General features: G+C 45.8%; 1 protein-coding gene across 14 annotated transcripts in view; it reads right to left on the reverse strand.

The window, feature by feature from the left end:
- The window catches only part of CAMK2G (calcium/calmodulin dependent protein kinase II gamma), a 77311-nt gene extending 56626 nt beyond the window's left edge, over window positions 1-20685 (reverse strand). For all 14 annotated transcript variants that reach the window (XM_075610663.1, XM_075610660.1, XM_075610655.1 and 11 more), the window contains exons 1-3: window positions 20573-20685; window positions 18931-18996; window positions 1693-1765 (exon numbers count right to left, since the gene is read on the reverse strand). In XM_075610663.1, coding sequence (XP_075466778.1) covers window positions 1693-1765; window positions 18931-18996; window positions 20573-20685 — 252 coding nt within the window. The remainder of the gene's footprint in view (window positions 1-1692; window positions 1766-18930; window positions 18997-20572) is intronic.
- Window positions 20686-21352: the final 667 nt, after the last annotated feature.

Below are 21352 nucleotides of genomic sequence, written 5' to 3' on the forward strand. Positions count from 1 at the left end.
GGGGGGAGAAAGGGGAGCGGGGGGGGGGAGAAAGGGAGCGGGGGGGGGAAAAAGGGGGGAGCGGGGGGGGAGAAAGGGGAGCGGGGGGGGAGAAAGGGGGAGCGGGGGGGGAGAAAGGGGAGCGGGGGGGGAGAAAGGGGAGCAGGGGGGAGAGAAAGGGGAGCGGGGGGGGAGAAAGGGGAGCGGGGGGGGGGGAGAAAGGGGAGTGGGGGGGGAAAGGGGAGTGGGGGGGGTGGAGAGCAGTGGGCTTATGTATTGTCATAATTTATGTATGGGCATTTCCCCCCCCTCCTCCGTGCGTCCGTCCCCCTGCTGGTTCGGCTGGTGGCCCCCCCCCCGTTCCCCGTGACTCCCCCCCCCCCGTTCCCCGTGACTCCCCCCCCGTTCCCTGTGACTCGCGCTACCCCGCCCCCCCCCCCCCGGCGCCCGCTTGGTCCCCCGATGTGCCGTCCTGCTGAGTGAGGCGTGCAGGCGGCGGTAGGAAGCGGCCTGTGTGTGTGGGCCGGAGGCTGAGGCGGGATGCGCAGTGGGCCTGAGGCTGAGGCGGCATGCGCAGTGGGCCTGAGGCTGAGGCGGCATGCGCAGTGGGCCTGAGGCTGAGGCGGCATGCGCAGTGGGCCTGAGGCTGAGGCGGGACGCGCAGTGGGCCTGAGGCTGAGGCGGGACGCACAGTGACTTACCTGAGCGGGTGGTAGCGCCGGGGAGGTAAGGGAGCGGCTGGGGTAGGAGGGCCGCGCTTCCCGTCCGGAGCCAGTGCAAGACGGCGCACGTGAGGGGGGGGGGGGGGCGGACAGAGGGTGTGTGTGTGTATAGAGCTGCTGTGTTGTGTGTGTGTGTGTGTATGTATAGAGCTGCTGTGTTGTGTGTGTGTGTGTGTGTGTGTGTGTGTGTGTGTATAGAGCTGCTGTGTTGTGTGTGTGTGTGTGTGTGTGTATAGAGCTGCTGTGTTGTGTGTGTGTGTGTGTGTGTGTGTATAGAGCTGCTGTGTTGTGTGTGTGTGTGTGTGTGTGAATAGAGCTGCTGTGTTGTGTGTGTGTGTGTGTGTGTGTATAGAGCTGCTGTGTTGTGTGTGTGTGTGTGTATAGAGCTGCTGTGTTGTGTGTGTAGAGCTGCTGTGTTGTGTGTATAGAGCTGCTGTGTTGTGTGTGTGTGTGTGTGTGTGGGCCGTCACTCCGCCTCAGGCCAATGAGAGGTGTGCGGGGGCGGGCGACCCAAGGGACCAATGAGATTTCCCCTAGGGACACCGGACATCCAGGCAGGCAAACATACAGTGCTTTCACTAATATAGTATAAGAAGATATGAGAGTGTGTATGTATGTTTATATACACTATTCCCACTTATGTTCCCTGACTTGTCCAAGTCGCTGTCGCATTTCAATAGAGTATAGCCTTTTAAGTTTGTAAATTTTCACACTTGGCTACCCGTTTCTGCCTTATCTTATTTACCACTTCCTCTCAACATCCATTGCAACCAGTTATCCCTCTGACAAACACGGTATACAATCCTTTTGCTTCTGTATTTCTGCCACACCCGATGAAGGACCCTGAGAGGTTCGAAAGCTTGTAACATATCAACTACTTGTTGGTCCAATAACAGGTATCATACCCCCTCCTCCCTCTCCCTCCTTTGTTATTAGATGGTAAAACATGGAATACAGTTATGATAACCAAGTGTGAAAGTGAACAGATTACCTTCAGGTCCCTGTGAACAATGTCATGTTGGTGAATGTGGTTGACGCTCTCCAGGATCTGGTGAATACAGTGACTGTGAAGACAAACACAAATGAGGGTATTTAGTTTGGCCACTGGTCATCCTATTGCAATGGACACATAGGGAGTGTGCATTTAATGCTTTCACTCTGGGCTGCTTGTACATCTGTAAACCACAGTCCCCCCTCGGCTTCGCATTCGGAACATAACGGGTTCTTGAAAACGTGTTGCCTAGCAACAAGTGCAACAGCTTTTCAGAACGAGACAAGAGTATCTTTTATTTTGTTGCGCATTTTAAATCTGAAAAAACAAAAAAACAAAAACAAACACGAGTTACCTAAGGAGGTTTAAAAAAAAAAAAATATATATATATATATTGTGACAGAACCAGGGGATGGTAATAAATTCCGTATATAGGGCTCCCAGGATACTAGACAGTTTCTATCCTGTTTGGCCTGGGAGTGCAGCCTTATAATACATACACTCCATCCCACAGTTTGGCAAGCGCTGGAACTGAGGGATGAGAGATCCAGACCAGAGTTTGTCTGCTGCCTGATTTCTGTCACCTGTCATGCTAATTAGGAATCAGGTATGAAAGACTGATTTCCTGTTTGCTCTGGTGTCCCCACAAGAGCCAGGAGGCTGGAAGGCTGCTGAACTACAGAGGGGAGAAGCCTCTTCCCCAAACAGGTTCAATCTTTCTGTTCATTTGTGTAAGACTGCAAAAGTACCGTGTTTTGATGTTGGAAGTGGAAAAGCCACTTCCAACCCTGAGTCAGGGATATCTAAGTTAAGTTATCGCTCAGGTGAGCAGCTTTTGTTTTGATCTGTTTTCTGTTGTATGCACTGTGGCAGTCTCAGTGCCTGGGACTGAATAAACCAGGCATAGCCTGTTTAAAGGAACAGTACGTGACGCCTCATCATTTAACCTACCCTAAAAGACCGTGTTCTAAACAGTCCCGGACAAACGACGGAGCCCCGGAGTAAGCCGTTTGTCACATATGGTGGAGAATGCGGGCAGAGCACTAGGGGGTCTGCGGGTTGAAGAACTTTGAAAAAAAAAAAAAAAAAAAGTTTTTTTTCATCCTCTGCAAACAAGATGGAAGACGTGGTGGGTGCGCTGGTACGCAATGTCGCTGCCCAGAAAGACGCGAATGAAACCCAGCAACAGCTGTTAATAGCCCAGCAAGAAACTAATGCAAACCAGCAGCAGACGAATGCAGCCCATCAACAGCTGCTAATAGCCCAGCAAGAGATTAATGCCAACCAGCAACAGGCGAATGCCAACCAGCAACAGGCGAATGCAAACCAGCAACAGACGAATGAAGCCCTGCAAAACGCGAATGCAAACCAGCAACAGACAAACCGCTTGCTGAGAGAGGAGCAACAGCGGTTCGCTCAGGGCTTACAGCAGGAACTCGAGATCCTGAGGGGGACTATCAGTAACCTTCCACTGGCAGCGGCAGCCCCAGTACCGAAAATGACCAGGGCAAGCCACTACCTTCAGAAGATGGGACCCTCGGATGATGTGGAAGCCTATCTTCTCACGTTTGAACGCACGGCACAGAGAGAGGGATGGCCAGAAGCTGAGTGGGCTGGTCTAATCGCACCCTTCCTAAGCGGCGAACCCCAGAAGGCTTACTTTGATCTAGAGCCAGCCGAAGCTAACGTCTATGCAAAATTGAAGTTCGAGATCCTCGCCCGCCTCGGCGTAACCACGGCTGTTCGCGCCCAAAGGTTTCACGCATGGTCCTTCACGATGGATAAAGCCACCCGAAGCCAGATGTATGACCTAATCCACCTCGCCCGGAAGTGGCTACAACCCGAGATCAACTCAGCCAGCCACATCGTGGAACGGTTGGTCATGGACCAGTTCTTGAGGAAACTTCCCTCTGCCTTACGCCGTTGGGTCAGTCGGAGTGACCCCCACAATGCGGATGAGCTTGTGGCCCTCGTAGAAAGGTACAATGCAGCAGAAGAGCACCCGCAACCCACAGTCGTGGAGCAACCCCACTACCCGAGGTTCCAGGACTCTTCCAGAGACGGTAAAAGGGTACCGGGGTTAAGGGGCGCTGAAGAGCGGCGACCACCTTCACGCAGCACCAGCAACAGTGGTTCGCACACTAAGGGCAATAGCCAACATGGGGAGCCGGGAAAAGGCTCTAAGTGGGACACAGACTATGTACCTAAATGTGTAAATTGTCATGAGAGGGGCCACACAGCAAAAATCTGCCCACTAAATGATGAGCCCATGCAATGCAACAGCGTGGAACCTTATTCGCTGTTGTCCCAATGTATGGGCCCTAGCCCAGAGGACCCCTTGAATAACCATCTGTGGGCATTTGTAAAGGTTAATGGTAAGAGGGTTCGGGCACTTCTTGACTCTGGGAGCATGGTCACACTAGTGTCCGAATACCTCTTGCCCATTAAGAAGAAACAGGGAAACAGTTCACAAAGAGTGGCAATTTGTTGTATACATGGGGATAATCATGAATATTCCACTGTTGATGTTTTTTTTGAAACAGAGTTTGGTTCTTTAGATTTCAAGGTGGGTATTGTACCCAAACTGGCACATGATGTGTTAATAGGGACCGACTTTCCCCATTTTCTAAAAATGTGGTCCCCCGCTCAGAATAGCGCCCAGAGTTCAATAGCGGACCATAATGAAGTATTAGAAGAAACAAATCCTTTCCCTTTTTCAGAAATGGAGGTTGACGAGGGCCCAAATAAGAAGGGGGAAAAGGAGGAGTGCTGTAAAATTCCCTTCCCCATCACTACTTTGGTAGGGAATACCCCAAATCAAGATGTTGAGCAGACACTTACCACCCCAGAACCGGATAAGACCCTCGCTGACATAGAGGTCAGTCCTGGGAGTTTTAAGAAGGCCCAGTGGGAGGACCCCACATTAGCGGTAGCAAGGGGAAATATACGGGACCAGAATAGTACTCCTGGCCAACCAGATAGGTCACTTGCTTACCCCTACTTCGAGGTAGAGAACGACCTAGTATATCGGGTTGATAAAAGGAAATCAGTTACAACTAAACAATTGTTGGTACCACGGACATTCCGTAACGTAGTATTACACCTCGCACATAGTCATCCATTGGGGGGACACCTAGGGGTGGAAAAGACAAAAGAAAAGGTACTCCGAAGCTTCTATTGGCCTGGGGTTCTGGCAGAAATTACGAATTATTGTTCCTCATGCCCAGAATGTCAGATCACCGCCCCGTTCAAGGCGTACCGCAGCCCATTGGTACCCCTTCCCATAATAGAGGTACCATTTGACCGGATTGCTATGGATCTAGTAGGACCCCTAATAAAGTCTGCTAGGGGACATCAGCATATATTGGTAATATTAGATTATGCCACCCGATATCCGGAGGCAGTTCCCCTACGTAGCACCTCAGCTAAAAACATAGCAAAAGAGTTAGTAGTTCTGTTTTCCCGGGTCGGGATTCCTAAAGAGATTCTATCTGACCAGGGAACACCATTTATGTCCCAAGTAACGAAAGAGCTATGTAAACTCCTAAAAATCAAGCATCTCAGAACCTCAGTCTATCATCCACAAACAGATGGTTTAGTGGAAAGGTTCAATAAAACCTTAAAGAGCATGTTACGGCGGGCGGTTGATAAAGATGGGAAAAACTGGGATTGTTTGTTACCGTACCTGTTATTTGCCATTAGGGAAGTTCCCCAATCATCCACTGGCTTCTCCCCGTTTGAACTATTGTATGGCCGACACCCAAGGGGCTTACTGGATATAGCCAAAGAGACTTGGGAACACGAGGTTACCCCTTACAGAAGTGTAATAGAGCATGTTGCCCAGATGCAGGACCGCATTGCTGCAGTCCTACCCATAGTGAGGGAACACATGGAGAAAGCTCAAGAAGCACAGAGGAATACATATAATAAGGGTGCTAGGGTCAGAATTTTTTCTCCAGGTGATAGGGTACTAGTTCTGGTTCCCACCGTGGAGAGTAAATTCCTTGCTAAATGGCATGGGCCATATGAGGTCTTGGAAAGAGTGGGAGAAGTAAATTATAAGGTAAGACAGCCAGGTAGGAGGAAACCTGAGCAAATTTACCATATAAACCTACTCAAGCCCTGGAAAGATAGAGAAGTCTTGTTAACCCTAGTACCCCCAGGTCCGTCAGAGAATCAAGAAACTGACCCAGAGGTTAGCATAGCTGAAACCCTGTCTGTTCATCAGAAACGAGAGGTTCAGAATTTAGTGAAAAGAAACAAAGAAATCTTCTCTATACGGCCAGGTAGAACTAGCGTAATTGAACATGACCTAGTCTCTGAACCGGGGGTCCGAGTTAACCTTAAACCGTACAGAATCCCAGAGGCCAAAAGAAAGGCTATAAGTTTAGAGGTTAAAAAAATGCTAAAACTAGGTGTAATTGAGGAATCCCAAAGTGGGTGGAACAGCCCTATAGTCTTAGTCCCAAAGCCAGATGGTACAACAAGGTTTTGTAATGACTACCGGAAACTAAACGCGGTGTCAAAATTTGATACTTATCCTATGCCCAGGGTAGATGAACTTGTAGAGAGACTGGGCAAAGCCCGATATCTCACAACCCTAGACCTAACAAAAGGGTACTGGCAGGTTCCCCTCACAGAAAGGGCAAAAGAAAAGACAGCCTTCTCAACCCCAGACGGCCTCTTTCAGTATAAGGTGTTGCCTTTTGGCTTACATGGAGCTCCCGCCACATTCCAAAGAATGATGGATAAAATTTTAAAACCACATGCTCGGTATGCTGCCGCCTACCTGGATGATGTGGTAATCCATAGTGAAGATTGGCAATCCCACCTTCCAAAGGTCCAAGCTGTGCTTGACGCAGTCCGGTCTGCTGGACTAACTGCTAACCCCGCTAAATGCACTATTGGTCTGGAGGAGGCCAAGTATCTGGGATATTCTATTGGCAGAGGTTTACTCAAACCCCAAACACTCAAAGTGGAGGCGATACAAAATTGGCCAAGGCCAGTTACAAAAAAACAAGTAAGGACCTTTTTGGGGTTAATTGGGTACTATAGAAGGTTTATTCCCAATTTTGCAACTAAGGCAACCCCACTAACTGACCTCACAAAAGCAAGAGGACCGCTAATGGTAAAGTGGTCCCCCGAAACCGAACAGGCCTTTAGAAGCCTGAAAGAAGCTCTCTGTGCCCAACCAGTGTTGGTCACACCTGACTTCTCCAAAGAGTTCGTAGTCCAAACCGACGCATCTGAGGTAGGGCTGGGGGCGGTACTCTCCCAGGAGTCTCAAGGTGAGGAGCACCCCATCCTTTATTTAAGTAGGAAACTAAATCCCCAGGAGAAAAATTACTCCATAGTAGAGAAAGAGTGTCTCGCAATAAAGTGGGCTGTAGAGACGCTCAAATACTACCTGTTGGGGAGAAAATTCCGGTTGGTCACAGATCATGCACCCCTTACCTGGATGTGTCAAAACAGGGAAAAGAATGCTAGAGTGACCAGGTGGTTCCTAAGCCTACAACCCTTTAAATTTTCTGTGGAACACAGGTCAGGGCACAAACATGGCAATGCTGACGGGTTGTCAAGGATGCACTCCCTAATATCCATGGTCGCTCATCCCTCGAGGTCTGAGCTGGGGGGGAGGATATGTGACAGAAACCAGGGGATGGTAATAAATTCCGTATATAGGGCTCCCAGGATACTAGACAGTTTCTATCCTGTTTGGCCTGGGAGTGCAGCCTTATAATACATACACTCCATCCCACAGTTTGGCAAGCGCTGGAACTGAGGGATGAGAGATCCAGACCAGAGTTTGTCTGCTGCCTGATTTCTGTCACCTGTCATGCTAATTAGGAATCAGGTATGAAAGACTGATTTCCTGTTTGCTCTGGTGTCCCCACAAGAGCCAGGAGGCTGGAAGGCTGCTGAACTACAGAGGGGAGAAGCCTCTTCCCCAAACAGGTTCAATCTTTCTGTTCATTTGTGTAAGACTGCAAAAGTACCGTGTTTTGATGTTGGAAGTGGAAAAGCCACTTCCAACCCTGAGTCAGGGATATCTAAGTTAAGTTATCGCTCAGGTGAGCAGCTTTTGTTTTGATCTGTTTTCTGTTGTATGCACTGTGGCAGTCTCAGTGCCTGGGACTGAATAAACCAGGCATAGCCTGTTTAAAGGAACAGTACGTGACGCCTCATCATTTAACCTACCCTAAAAGACCGTGTTCTAAACAGTCCCGGACAAACGACGGAGCCCCGGAGTAAGCCGTTTGTCACAATATATATATAGATATATATATATATATATCTATATAGATATATATGTATATATATCTATATATATATATATATAGATATATATAATTTCGCCCGGTTTTGCAATATTCTTTGATGGAGCCATTTTTTCCCCCCTGAAGAATTCTGACCATGTGCTCTATCCATTTCATGAATGCTGAACTTCCTGTTCATTTCTGCATGCTCCCAAGGACAGCTGCCAGCAATGTGATCGCAGCAATGAGAAGTGTCCTGTGCTACAGTGTCCAACGGGAATTAAACAGAAGTATGCAGCCAACTAGAAGCTACACATTCCAATGAAAATGAACCTTTCAGATGATACTTTAAAGTCGATGGAGAAATCACTTTAAGCAACATGCAGTGTGTGCAAATAGCAGTTAAGACTTATTTATGCTCCTTATGCATCCTGTTAGGCAGAGATTATACCAAGAGCTGCAGGGCAACAGCGCTATTCTGTGACATCACCCTGCGCTGCCGCCGAGCAGCATCTTGATTATACCAGGGAGACAGGGCAGAGGAGGCTTGGCGGAGGCGTGGCCGTGAGCGGTTCGCTCTCATTGGCTGAACCGCACACGTGACACGGCCGTCGCCAGAGAAAAACAAATTTGGATGTCTCTTCCCCAGCCGTCCGCTGTGCAGTATGGTGCGCCGTTACCGTCGCCAGCGGTATGAGCACTTTCACTGTATGTATGCTACTTGTTTTGGAGCCACGCGGTGCCGCTCTATGTGCGTTTTTCGGTATAAACACGGCCTCAGGGTGATTTCATAAGAAGCATTTCAAAGAAGATCTTGAATAGGTATGTACGCATTCCACATACAGTATGCTAGGTCACATGGATGGGTGTTTTGGGAAGACCAGTTCCCCTTATAATACTTTGAGGTACACCATTATTTACCACAAAGAGGGTTCGTGCTCACCAAAGGGAGCACGACCAATAACTTCACTTCGTGCAAAGCTGCAGGTCATCATACGTTGGATCAAGGAATGACCAGCACTATTTTTTGATGGAAACCGTCAGCTAGTTACAGTGGATCCTGGTAATATATGGTAATGACCCAAAGACAACGTGCATCAAAAAAACATATGTGCAATAACTCAAGGGATGTTCACATATAGTAAACAAAATATATGTGGTGGGAGCTCTTTGATAAAGCGCCAGCAAGGCGCGAAACGCGCAAGAGTGTTTTTTCACCCCGTTTTAGAGATGTGCCAATACATTTGTCAAATATTGCCGGTTCCAGCATTGATTTTTACATATTGCTGTGCACCGGCTTTCCCTTTCTTCAGCTTCATAAAGTGGATCTTGCTGTGAAAAACTAGAATATATATATATATATATATATATATATATATATATATATATATATATATATATATATATACACATATATATACACAGTGTTCGACAAACCTATACATTTGCTCGCCCCGGGCGAGTGGATTTAACCCCCGGGCGAGTAAATATTGGCCCAAGCAGCACACGTTTGGTACTAGGTGGCGAGTATATTTTTTTGTGTGGCGAGTAGATTTTTTGGTGATTTGTCAACCACTGTATGTATGTATATATACAGTGCTCGACAAACCCGGTCGCCAACTCGCCAGCTGCGATCGGATATTGGCTCGTGGCCAGTAACTTTTCCACTACTCTGCAAAATAAAATCCCCTGCTCGAAAAAAAAAAAAAAATCCCCTGCTCAAAAAAAAAAAAAATCCCTTTAGCTGATAGCTGATTGGCTGTGACGCGGGATGGAGTTGCCAGGACTTCAAACCACCCTTCCTTCTCTTCACGGGTAAGTAATGATGGGGGGGAGGGGGTGTGCGCGTGTGTCTGCTGCTGCTCCTCCTCCTCTATATATCCTTCTGTATAATTGTGCCAGCTCCTGTAATTTACAAGACCTGCACTGATCCGGTCATGGAGGATTTTTAACAGATACTTGAGGTGGGGGGAATTTAATGCACTTTAAAATATTTATATATACACTGATACATCCTGCCCCCGGTCCCTGGTGCTCTCGCTGTCCGCGCGGGTCGGGAGATACCGCCCCCCTCCGGCACTCTCCCGCTGTCCGCGCGGGTCGGGAGATACCGCCCCCCCCCTCCGGCACTCTCCCGCTGTCCGCGCGGGTCGGGAGATACCGCCCCCCCCCCCTCCGGCACTCTCCCGCTGTCTGCGCGGGTCGGGAGATACCGCCTCCCCCCCCCTCCGGTGCTCTCCCGCTGTGCGCGCGGGTCTGGAGATACACCCCCCCCCTCTGGCACTCTCCCGCTGTGCGTGCGGGTCGGGAGATACCGCCCCCCCCCCCCCCCCCTCCGGCACTCTCCCGCTGTCTGCGCGGGTCGGGACATACCGCCCCACCCCCCCTCCGGCACTCTCCCGCTGTCTGCGCGGGTCGGGAGATACCGCCCCCCCCACCCCTCCGGTGCTCTCCCGCTGTGCGCGCGGGTCTGGAGATACACCCCCCCCCCCCCCTCTGGCACTCTCCCGCCTCTGGCACTCTCCCGCTGTGCGCGCGGGTCTGGAGATACACCCCCCCCCCCCTCCGGCGCTCTCCCGTTGTGCGTGCGGGTCTGGAGATACACCCCCCTCTGGCACTCTCCCGCCTCTGGCACTCTCCCGCTGTGCGCGCGGGTCTGGAGATACACCCCCCCCCCCTCCGGCGCTCTCCCGTTGTGCGTGCGGGTCTGGAGATACACCCCCCCCCCTTCCATGGCGCTCTGCCGCTGTGCGCGCGGGTCTGGAGATACCGCCCCCCCCCCTCCGGTGCTCTCCCGCTGTCCGCGCGGGGCGGGAGATAGTAGCCGGGTGTTTCTCCCCTCCCTCTCTCCCCTCCAGCGCTCCTGAGATACTGTGAGGTACTGAGAAAGAGTGTGTGTATGTGTATGTGAGAGAGAGATTGAGAGAGAGTGTGTGTGTATGGGGGAAAGAGACTGTGTGTGTGTGTGTGTGTGTGTGTGTGTGTGTGTGTGTGTGTGTGTGTGTGTGTGTGTGTGTATATATATATATGTATATGTATATATGTATATATGTATATATGTATATATGTATATATGTATATATGTATATATATGTGTATATGTATATGTATATGTATATGTATATGTATATGTATATGTATATGTATATGTATATATATATATATATATATATATATATATATATATATATATATATATATATATATATATATATATATATATATATATATATGTATATGTATATGTATATGTATATATACATATATATATATATATATATGTATATATATATATACACATATATATACACACACACACACTTTAAGTTATGGTGGGTGAAGGCAACAAAAAACCTCCACCGTTAGCATATAGCCAATAAAGAATATCACTTGTGAGCACATTCACATGTCTTAGACAGGTCTGCACCCCTGCCTTTCAACCATTATCATCTAACATACAGTGCTCCCACTGCAGCAAGGCATTCTGGAAAATGACATGCAAATGAGCACACGTGTCACCTTTGCCTGGAATATCCCTACACATGGAGCCCATTTAAGCTGATGCATCGCCGTTCACACAGCTTTTAAGCACAGCATGGGACTAACAAAGCGAGTCAAACCACTCAAAGACATGTTTCAGCCTTGATGGGTATCATCAGTGTGAGGTTGGTTTATACTTGCTTTGCAATATTTCTAGGCTGGGTAGGTTTACCATTACATTTTAAGTTATGGTGGGTGAAAAAGGCAACAAAAAACCTCCACGCAGGAACCCTTGTGGAGAGCACAGGACTTTAAACTGATGAGTAGCACAATTTGGAGGATTTGTATTGACTTTCCTCCCAAACTCATCTTAGTTCAGGCGTCTTTGTGTAGTATTGTGCGCTAATAAGAGAGAATAGTCTCTTAAGCTAATGGAAGATTAGTATCAGTTTACTTTAGCTTGCACCTGGGTATCTGTGCACTCTCCTGAGATCTATGTTTAACTTGATCACTTAAAACTAAGGTGTAGTTGGTATAAGTTTTGTTCTTTTGTTATACGTTTACTGTTTGAGAGGTGTGATTGGGTGGAGGTATATTATTTAGGGAAGTACCACAGACTATCCTAGTGGGAACAGGCCTGAAGGGGCTCTGTAGTCCCCGAAATGTTGCCCCCCATAATTTTATAACCTTGACCTGAGCGTTTGTTACACGTTGTCCTTTTTTCCTTTGTTTTCCCCCCTCTCCCTTGTCCCCCCCCCCCTCGGTTATAATTCCCTTTGTATTTCCTCCATCCCTCTCCAGACTTGCGATTTATTGTTTAGCCAGTGGTCCATGTAAAGTTCCTATCTAGCCCCGAATAGGGTTGGCGTATGTAGTGCAATATTCTTGAATATATCGCTGTTATTTCTCCATTGACGCCTTTGTCTGGTTTTTCCACACTGAGTGCTGGGAAGCACTATATTAATTGTTTAATAGCTCAACGTTTCACCTCAGACAGGAGCTCTTGAGAAAGGCTCCTGTCTGAGCTATTAAAATTCTCACACAACACAAGGCCTCTCAGAGAAACATAGTATCCACGGAACACAGGTTGATAACCACAGTCTTGTAGTATGACCTCTGATGAGCTTCTATCCAATGATCATTATTATCATTTAAAATTAAATGTTATCCTTATGTCAATGTTTGCATGTGTCCACTTGTTTTCTTCTCTTCCAGCTGTAGTAACACTAGCATTCCAATACTCGAATGGCTGGAAGGAAAGTAAGCAACCCGCTTGACCGAATGCCTGGCAGCAATATATTTAAGAGGTCAGAGTATTAAGGCAATTTTTTTTTTAAATACAGCTGTGAAACTGATGCGAAGAGAGTCTTTGAACACTTGTCTCTTTGAATCAATGTATAAAAGCACTTTGGTGAATCTTTTTGGAGGATCTTAATTTGGGAGCAGTTATTAGGAGTAACGTTTGGGCGTTCGCTGATATTATAATGAGAACATTTATATTGACGCAAGCCGGACTCCAGATATGGAGATACACTAAAAGAATTACTGGCGACAAACTAGATCAGTACAGCTAAAGTTTGTCTGTGGTGACTCTGGAATTTCCTAAAACATTATCATCTAAAGTCTGAGAGTCAGCAGGTACTTATGAAACAGATTTTACAATAAGATATATTTGGAGATTGGATTATAAAAGGTCTTCATGAGGTGCATATATAGGTAATTTACATCACACCCTGCTAATGTTCCTTTTTAGCTTCTAGTATACCTAGAAAATACTTTTAATGGAGACGGACCCATTGTTTCCCCGGAAGAATCCTCAGCATAAAGACACAGCTTGAGGTCTACAAATATCACCCGAATCCTGTATAAGAGGAAAGAGAGAAGCCGTGTGTGCAACATCTTGCCCAAACATGGACAAAGTCTACAAGTGTCCCAGCCAGAACAGGCAGCTCCAACGGGCTGTGAACAAACAGCTATTTTGTTTTGGGATTGTTTCCTTGCGGGAACTAAAATCCAAGGTTTATTTCCCCTTCGCTTGAGATATTTGCGGTCTATCAGTGGATAACATATCAATCATGCTTTGTACAACGAACAAGCACTTCTCTGTTCCGAGACAGTTTTCGCCTTTTGGGCCAGATCCAACAGGAAACTAAGAATCTCCCGTCTTTTGTCTTACACAAATTCCTCTTCAAAAGGGGACACTGTGAACCCCACAATTTTTAAACATACAAAAGCTTCCATTTTCTCTTTTATGCTGTGGCATCTAAACACTACTCTCCAAATAGCCGTGTGGTAATTACTTGTCCATGAGAGAAACCGATGACCTCAACCCTACTAAATAACCCGTTAAGAGGTGTTGAATTCACAACCTCATTAGTCCAACCTTACAATCCCCTTTCTTCCCTTTTCACTTACGAAATAAAAATAACGGAGATCCCGTCTTAAATTAAGGCCAGCGGAAAATAATTGTTTTCTCCTCTCAATGATGTTTCAGCATTTTTACATAAAAAGTTTAGCATTAACTGTTACTTTAAACACCATTTTCTATTATATTTATATTCATTCGATTTCTTACAAAGAATAAGAATGAATGTATATATTAATGTTGCAATTCATTACCAATGTATCATACACATTTGTTTTTTGTATATACACACCACTATACTGTAAACGATTTTTATTTTATTTTGAAGAGTGAATGGGAGATATCGCCCACTGATCCTCATTGAGTTTCTCACCTTCTAGACCAGGGGGTGCTCAACTGCAGTCCTCAAGACCGCCCAACAGGTCAGGTTTCCAGAATATCCTAAAACTAAGCAACAAAGTGTTAACGGCGCAAACTGAAAGTGAATATGATACAATGCAGTGAATAAAGTGCTATAACCCAGTGAATATATGGATAAAACACAAGTATCGCATGTAAACTGCAACTCCGTGGAACAGGATCCTCAGAAGTGGATGCGCCTTAAAAAACCTCATATAGAGAAGCCGAAACGCGTTGGGCTTTTTGGACTTCTGAGGCCACCGTAGTATCCTACCACTCTACCAGGAACTCGACCAGTTGATCCTAGGTGACCCGGGAACGCTGCGAGTGAGAGACGCAGACCAGGGAAGCCGGGCACACCGAGAAGCGGCCGAGTCCGGAGTAGGGTTTGGAGTGCGCCCGAAGTCACTCTGCTTTTTAACCAGTGGGAAAATTGTGAGTTGTCCTTTTCCCCTCTGTGTTGATTGTCTGCTGAGAGTAAAATGTTAATGCCCCATATCGCATGCATTCGTGCTTTCTTCTCTATATGTGGTTTCCAAGGAGTGTCCACTTCTGAGGATCCTGTTCCACGGAGCTGCAGTTTACATGCGATACTCGTGTTTTATCCATATATTCAATGGGTTATAGCACTTTATTCACTGCATTGTATCATATTCACTTTCAGTTTGCTCCGTTAACACTTTGTTGCATAGGCTGCGCTTATAGTGCCTGGCGATGGCGACGCGACGTCTCTCCGAGACAAATAAATTTATTCCGTCGCAAGCGATTATAGTAAGTACCATGGCGCGACCAAAAATTTTGAAGCCAGGAAAGTTAGATTCTTTTTTAGAGACAGTCGCCACAGGTGACTGTCTCTAAACCAATCAAATTGGCGGCCGGCCCCTTTTAGTGACGTCACTGGCATTGTCGCCAGCGACGTCGCTAAAAATCAAATTACAACTTTCGCCAGTGGCGACGGGTGACGTCATCGGTCGCGTTGCCAGCACTATAAGCGCGGCCTTAGTTTTGTTTCGTTGCAGTTTGGGAGACCGTCGGTGTTTGGGCAGCATCTGATTCAATGATATTAGTCACCAATTAGACTTGCACGTTTATTAATTATCACATATAATTATTGCGCTTTTGTTTTCTGTTTATATTTCAGGATATCCCAGCTACTGCACAGTTGGCTCAATCAGTCTGTGCTTCAGCACAGGTGGCTCAGTCTTTGACTGAGCCTCTGATTGAGCCACCTGTGCTGAAGCAGGGATATCTTGAAAACCTGCCCTTTTGGGGGGTCTTGAGGACTGGAGTTGACCACCCATGGTCTAGACGTCTCTAAATGCAGCAGCATCAGGTCTACAGAATAATCACAGCAGTGGGAGACGGAGATCAAGGATTAGAGGTTATATTATATTATATATTATATATTTAGCGAGAACACCACTGTGCAGACATTTCAGCAGGCAAAATGATCCCTTGCCCTGCAGAGCATACAATCTATTTTTTGGTGCCTGAGATACAGGGAGATAAAGTGACTGGCCCAAGGTCACATGGAGCCGACACCGGCACGCAAACCAGGGTCAATGGCAGAGACATTACCACTGAGCTACTCCTTCAGCCCGGTGGTTCTGCTTTAAAGGTCATAGGTGCATCCTTATCCACAGCTGGTGAAATATCTCCACCCCCGTCATCAAAAAGATTCCTCTAATCATGAAACGCCGCCGAATATGTTCACCTGTGAACGAGCTACAGGTGTTTTCTCTATGCTAAGGACTTACCAAGTGCCTGCATTACCCGGATGTGAATAATAGCCCTGAAAGACTGGATTTCAGGATATCCCAGCTTTAGCACAGGTGGCTCAGTCAGTCCCTGCTCAGCACAGGTGGCTCAATCGGATTGAGCCTCCTGTGCTGAAGCTGGGATATCTTGGAAACCTAACGTATTGGGGGTCGGGGGGGAGGGAGATTGAGGGGGGTGTCTTGAGGACTGCAATTGAGCACCTCAGTTGTAGACATACTGTAAGTGTAGAAGAGAATCGACACCTCGTATTTAGGCTATGGCATAACAAGTGTTGCAACATCCAATGTGCCTACTCTCTTCTTCCACACTTCTGTGTTGTAAAGACACCTAAAAAAAAGTGTGCGAACATAATAATGAGCCACAGATATTTTAATATTCTAATGTGACCTAGAACACCACCCTATAGTATTGTTTATTTGACAGGAAAGCCAAAATGTAGGATTTCCTATGAACAGAGTGTTGAATGATTTACAGCAAGACTGCACCAAAACGTTCCTTTGCAACACCCTGCAGGTGACGTCAGCAATAAAGGGAAGTGGGTCACCTTAATGGCATAATTGAAGTGCACCTTGCTATGGTGGCAGGCAATGTCACATTTGATGGAAGGATGCAAATAAAAACCCATGTTTTATAATGAACTATGAATCAGGGAAGTGTTAATTGCCAATACAGAGGATGCGAAGATAGTATAATGCCGCCGTACCCTTTGCATAGCCACGTGAATGGCTGCATTCCATCATCTATAATCAGGGGTGGCCAATGCCAGTCCTCAATTGCCACCAATAGGTCAGGTTTTATGGCTATCCCTGCTTCAGCACAGGTGGCTCAATCAGTGGCTCAGTCCTTGTGCTGAATCAGGGATATCCTTAAAATCTGAACTGTTGGTGGCCCTTGAGGACTGGAGTTACCCATCCCTGGTTTAGCTGATAGTACTAGCAACAGATATTATTTTTAAGGTCACAAGCAATCTTGGTCATCTTCAGGCTAAATGTCAAATGGCCCCATGTGTCAGCTCTCCTGCCTTTAAAAAAGAAATTCTACTCCAAAAAGCAAACATTACCAGAACCTGTGATGAAGCAGGGATCGCCTTAAAACCGGGCTTGTTGGTGGCCCTTGAGAACTTGCACTACAGCGGCAGATTCTGCAACCAGGGGCAAAGGGGCCAGTGGTAACAGCTTTGGGATGTCATGGGAACAGAGAGCTGGTGCAAGATAGCTTGGTAATGGAAATGACTAGATCGAAACAGGAGTACATGGCTCATCAACAGAGAACAAGTTAAAAAGGTTAGATTTAGAGATCTGCATTCGAACATAAAGGAATACTATGAAGAAAGATATCCAAATATAAAAGGCAATATTCTTTCAAAGCTGGCAGCCAACAGAATATTTAAGACTTCAGTCCAGGTGGCATTTTATTGACAAAGTCAGTAAGATTTATTCTTTTTTTTTCTCCGAGATTGTTGCATGCTCAAAATTGTGTCACTTTTTAGCAAATGCCAAATCTTCGACTGAGCCACTGATTGAGCCACCTGTGCTGAAGCAGGGATATTCTGAAAACCTGAGCTGTGGGTGGCCCTTGAAGACTGCAGTTGCCCACCCTTGCTTTAACATCTCCGTCTGATGCAAGGTGAGCAAAGATCCATTAACAATGTATAAGTATCAATAGCTGCCATTGTTAACACACTCCCAGCCACTAACTGGGATACACTCAAACATCTAGTGCCCAACCGAGCCTTGCAAAATGATGCCTAGAACCGATTCATACGTTCTCCCAGTCACGAGGCTGCCACCTGTGATTTGTGATGCTATTTGTGACGCTGGAAGCATCAGCGAGGCTACAGAGATTCTTAATGAGCCTGTCCACACTCTCCTTCCTCTGGTACAGCACAAACCCTGTCCCGTACACACACCAGATCTTCTCCCGGTGCTTCAACCTGCAGCACCGAGATAGACTGCGAGCTTGTGTTGGTTGTATTCAGAAAAAGTAGAAGGCAAGCACGACCAAATTATGTCTGCTCACAGCAGCCTCCCTAATAACTGTCCCGACTCCTGGTGAGAGTGTGGATTTCTTAATAACGCTTAATTATATACGTTTTTAATAGTGTTATGATGTACATAGGTGTGTGTGTGTACATTTAAGAAAAAAGGGACTCCTTTTCTTTTGTGTCATACCTTGGGGGGGAAAAAATCACTAAATTTTCATGAATATTTGAGCAATTATAGGTCGGTCACAGTAGATTATTAAATTTAAGAATTATTTGATAATCTAACAAATATTTGGAATTGGTGACAGCGTGATGACCTCATCAAGTGCATAGTTACAACATGGTGTATAGCTAAACAGGTCAGCCTGTTATAAAGTCCTTGAGACAGAGCAAGAATTATGGTCCAAAACGCCAACAGAAAACATTCCCTGTTAAAGTATGGTAGCGCAGAGGACAGAAAAAAAACGAATTAGGAAAACGACGTATCGTTCAGGAGCGAGAGCAGCTGGTTTAACGCGTTATCTATTTTACAATCGGACAGTGGCGTTCCCGTCTTCGGGCGCGCGTTTCAGCAGAAGGAGTGGATTTTGAACACACACACTTTGAACTCGAACTTTATAGTATTCTTAGTGTTTCAGATTAGATTACAACAGTTTAACACATTTATGAGCTACGAAGGAAAAACTCATATTCCTCGATTAATGAACATGAACCTCCTGCAGTGTATCTGGTACTTGTTGACATAATACAGTGACATCAATTTATTTGACATCAGTTGATTGTCTACATTGTGATTCTAATATGTTGTTAATCTACAGAACAGAATTTACAATTGTGCACATTTTCATTGGGACTGAGCGAAAAATAAATAAAACATGCTGAAAACCGGAAGGGGTTCCTCTTTCTGAACACACAGGGGAGGGGGCGATGAGGTACTTTGTTTTATCCCTCCAATGTGACGTATTTATCCTCACCTGGCATCTGCTTCACTGTAATATTCTCTTGCCACAATGTCTTCAAACAACTCCCCGCCAGTGACCCTGAGAGAGAGAGAGAGAGAGAGAGAGAGAGAGAGAGAGAGAGAGAGAGAGAGAGAGAGAGAGAGAGAGAGAGAGAGAGAGAGAGAGAGAGAGAGAGAGTGAGAGTGAGAGAGAGAGAGTGTTAACAGAGAAGGGGAAAAAAACCACAGCAAAAGCAAGGAGTCTACGGGGAGCCCACAACACAGTCTTCTCTCTCTCTACAAGAGCAAAGCATGAAGGGTCAACTGACGCTGCGTTAAGAGCAACTCTCAGGCACTGCAAAGTGCCAGATACCAGACACAGTGACTCAGGCTAGGCATTAACTACCCAGGAGGGACCCTTAATAATTCCCTGCAGACAAACAAACATAATATATCCCATTAGAAACTGAGAGGGTGGAAATCGTTACAGCTTGTGCTGGCAACGTTCAAAGCGAGAAGTTTTTCCAGCGTACCCACAGTCTTACTTCAATATAATAAAAAATATATATAAAAAATATATATATATAAATATAAAAATAAAAAATATATATATAAATATATAAATAATATATATATATATATATAAATATAAAAAATAAAAAAAATATATAAATAATATATATATAGTCTGAAAGGCAGACCACTTTAATCAGTGCTGGAAAAATGATGGCAGTGCCACCTCTTATTTTTATTCACACACCGAGCACAGCTATTTTCTTTTCATTTTTACTTGGGAGGCTTAAATTCATTTGAGAAAGTCTCTGTTTCAGTAAACATATTGTATACATCTCTGTAAAACATGATCCAGAAAGCTTTGTAACAATGTTTACATTTAGAATTGTAAGAAATCGGTCACTGCACCATTACTCTATCAGAAGGGCCTTTACCCACTGATTGAAAAGGAGAAGAGCACCCCCCTTCCCCCCCCCCGGAAGTGAAACGAATGATGAACATAACACGACACCCAGCCAGCCTGCACTCTCTTTTCACTAGGACATCTCCTTGGCACTTTCATTTGGTTACTGGACATGGGACAGCCAACCTGCATCTTCACTGGGTAACATTTCAAAGACTCGCTCCCCAACCTGGTAAATATCTATGCTGAGATAGCCGAGATAAGCAATCCTCTAACACCCCAGCTCTGATTATACATGTCTAAGGGTCCCAAGTAATATAAAGAGGTTTTCAAACAGCAACATCTAGCACAGTGGCCAACCCCAGTCCTCAAGGGTCACCAACAGGTCCGGTTTGCATGATATCCCTTCTTCAGCACAGGTGGCTCAATCGAAGACTGAGCCACTGATTGAAACACCTGTGCTGAAGCAGGGATATCCTGAAAGCCTGACCCGTTGGTGGCTTTTGTGAACCGACATTGGCCACCTTTGACCTAATAGATAAAAAATGAGCGCTCATACCAGCCCTGACTTACTAAAAAGTGTTCTGCAACGCAGCGAGACCCCAAAAAGAGACAGCATACCTAACACTTCAGTGCGTTTTGAAACTGCCGGCACAACCTTCAGAAAAGCACAGTGCAATCATTACCACCTGCCCAAGAATGATTGTGCTGGTCAACCCCACAGTAATAATTCTGACTGGTCTGGTTCCGGCATACTTACAGGTCAAAGACGAGGTAATGGAAACCTTCTTCTGAAATACTCTCGTGGAGACGCACTGCAGAAAGGGCACATGATTGAATTAGTGGGGAAGAGACCATCGGCATGAAGGACATCTGTTTTAATATGGATTTACAGTACACATTGGTTGACGGGTGATGACACAAAGTACAACTACTTAACACCTTCTCCTTCCGTCAATACATTGCAGCCAGCTGTTCCCAAGTTCTAAATACTGTATAGCATTTTAGTAAGACTGTGTGCTACAAACCATTACCAACTTATTTTAGCCGTTGGGTCCTGCGCATTAATCGAAACGGGCACATTTTTTTTTTGGCCAAAGTTGGAATTTGACAGCCCAAAAATATTTATTTTTTTATGAATTTTCAAACTCTTGCAATTTTACGAAAGTTTGAAAAAACATTAACATTCAGGGCTTTTAATAAATACATTTTAAAAAAGTTTTGAACAGTTCATTGTTAATAAACGCAAGAAGTAGCAATATAGATTGCCACGTTGGCAATTTTGCCACTAAAACTAAAAGGTCCACTAAGTTTCACAAATAAAGACTCTCCAGTGAAATTGCACAAATGTGCTCAAAATGTTTGGTTTACCAATTGAATTGAGCTCGTCTTGATTTTAACGTTTTCGAAAGCAAAATAAATAATTAGACGAGCGTTATTCCTTTGAGATTTTATCAAAAAGGCGCGTGTCCCCCACCCCTTTTCCCAACCCATCCCCATTTGCAGCGAAATACAGTTGTGCCAACACATCAGTCATCAG

The sequence above is a fragment of the Ascaphus truei genome, chromosome 8, assembly GCF_040206685.1.
Source record: "Ascaphus truei isolate aAscTru1 chromosome 8, aAscTru1.hap1, whole genome shotgun sequence".
In the NCBI taxonomy this organism is placed as follows: domain Eukaryota; kingdom Metazoa; phylum Chordata; class Amphibia; order Anura; family Ascaphidae; genus Ascaphus; species Ascaphus truei.